We start from the raw sequence: 1,565 nt of genomic DNA on the forward strand, positions 1-1,565 counted from the left end.
TTTATAGGCTTCAATGATATACTTTGCATTTCCATTGAACTCCAAAGCAGAGGAAAGCCATGGATGCCTCTCAAGAAGTTGAACTCCAAAGCAGAGGTTTCCGTTATTCATAGATTTTTTTTTTTTTATTTCTTTTGCAATATTCAACTAATTTTATGTTTTTTTTTTATGATGGAATTATAGGCAATAATAATAATGATAGCCCAACGAACCAGGTGGAGATTTGGAGAAGCAAGAATTATACATGGTGGTTTAGGATAAGCCTGTACATCGTATTCCTGGTGGCAGGGCAATCCGCCGCCACGATGTTGGGACGACTGTACTACGACAAAGGAGGGAACAGCAAGTGGATGGCAACGTTGGTTCAATCCGCGGGATTCCCGATCTTGATTCCGCTCTTGTTCCTATTCCGCTCCACGGATTCTTCATCGTCATCACCGAAACATCCTCGTACTTCAACAACCATGCTGTCTCTCTACGTGTTCTTCGGCCTGCTCTTAGCCGGCGACAACATGATGTACTCCTACGGCCTCCTCTACATCCCCGTCTCCACCTATTCCCTCCTCTGCGCCACCCAGCTAGCCTTCAACGCCCTCTTCTCGTTCCTAATCAACGCCCAGAAGTTCACCGCTCTCATCCTCAACTCCCTCGTCCTCCTCACCGTGTCCGCCGCGCTCCTAGCTGTCCACGCGGACTCCGACGGCGGCACGGCGGGCGTCTCCAAGGGGAAGTACGCCATAGGATTCCTGTGCACGGTGGGCGCATCCGCCGCGTACTCGCTCTACCTCTCCCTGATGGAGCTCTCGTTCAAGAAGGTGATCGGAACAGAGACGTTCGGCGCGGTGGTGGATATGCAGGTCTTCCCGTCGTGCGTGGCGAGCTGCTGCTGCGTCGTGGGCCTTTTCGCGAGCGGGGAATGGAGGGGTTTGGAGGGGGAGATGAGTGGGTTTGAGAAGGGCCGGGTGGCGTATGTGATGACGTTGGTTTGGACGGCGGTGTCGTGGCAGATCTGTTCTGTGGGTTTGTTGGGGTTGATTTTTGAGGTTTCTTCTCTGTTCTCCAACGTTATTAGTACGCTGGGTTTGCCTAGCGTTCCGGTTCTTGCCGTCATATTCTTTGGAGACAAGATGGATGGGGTGAAGGTCATTGCATTGCTGCTTGCAATTTGGGGATTCCTGTCTTATATTTATCAGCATTACCTTGATGATTCCAAAGCTAAGTCAACTGTATCATCTACCAATCAAGTTTAGGAATCATTGTCCTAAAGATGGACACAGATTTAGGGAGATGTATTTAATATATTGAAAAGTTTCTGAAATGATATTTTTAGTAATGAAATACGGAGTTATACACATTGCTAGTCTTTTCTAATTTCTAAATAAAATAGATGCTCAATATTAAATTTTAATTATATTGAAATATTTTTTAAATAATAATATATAATATTTTTTAAAACGTTCATAATTGTAAAATTCATATTATATTAAAGAGTTAATTCCATTTTTGGTCCTAGATTTATAGGTGACAATCCGCTTTTAGTCCTTTTTTTTTTTTTCAAAACATCC

The 1,565-nt window shown here is 44.6% G+C and overlaps 1 protein-coding gene across 1 annotated transcript; it reads left to right on the forward strand.

Moving 5' to 3' along the window:
- LOC116001653 (probable purine permease 11) lies at positions 1-1,354 on the forward strand. The gene is made up of 2 exons (XM_031241553.1): positions 1-96; positions 184-1,354. The coding sequence occupies exons 1-2, from the start codon at positions 60-62 to the stop codon at positions 1,248-1,250; spliced, it is 1,104 nt and encodes a 367-aa protein (XP_031097413.1). The 5' UTR covers positions 1-59; the 3' UTR covers positions 1,251-1,354.
- The last annotated feature ends 211 nt before the right edge of the window (positions 1,355-1,565 follow it).

Source organism: Ipomoea triloba, chromosome 13 (assembly GCF_003576645.1).
Source record: "Ipomoea triloba cultivar NCNSP0323 chromosome 13, ASM357664v1".
Classification (NCBI taxonomy): domain Eukaryota; kingdom Viridiplantae; phylum Streptophyta; class Magnoliopsida; order Solanales; family Convolvulaceae; genus Ipomoea; species Ipomoea triloba.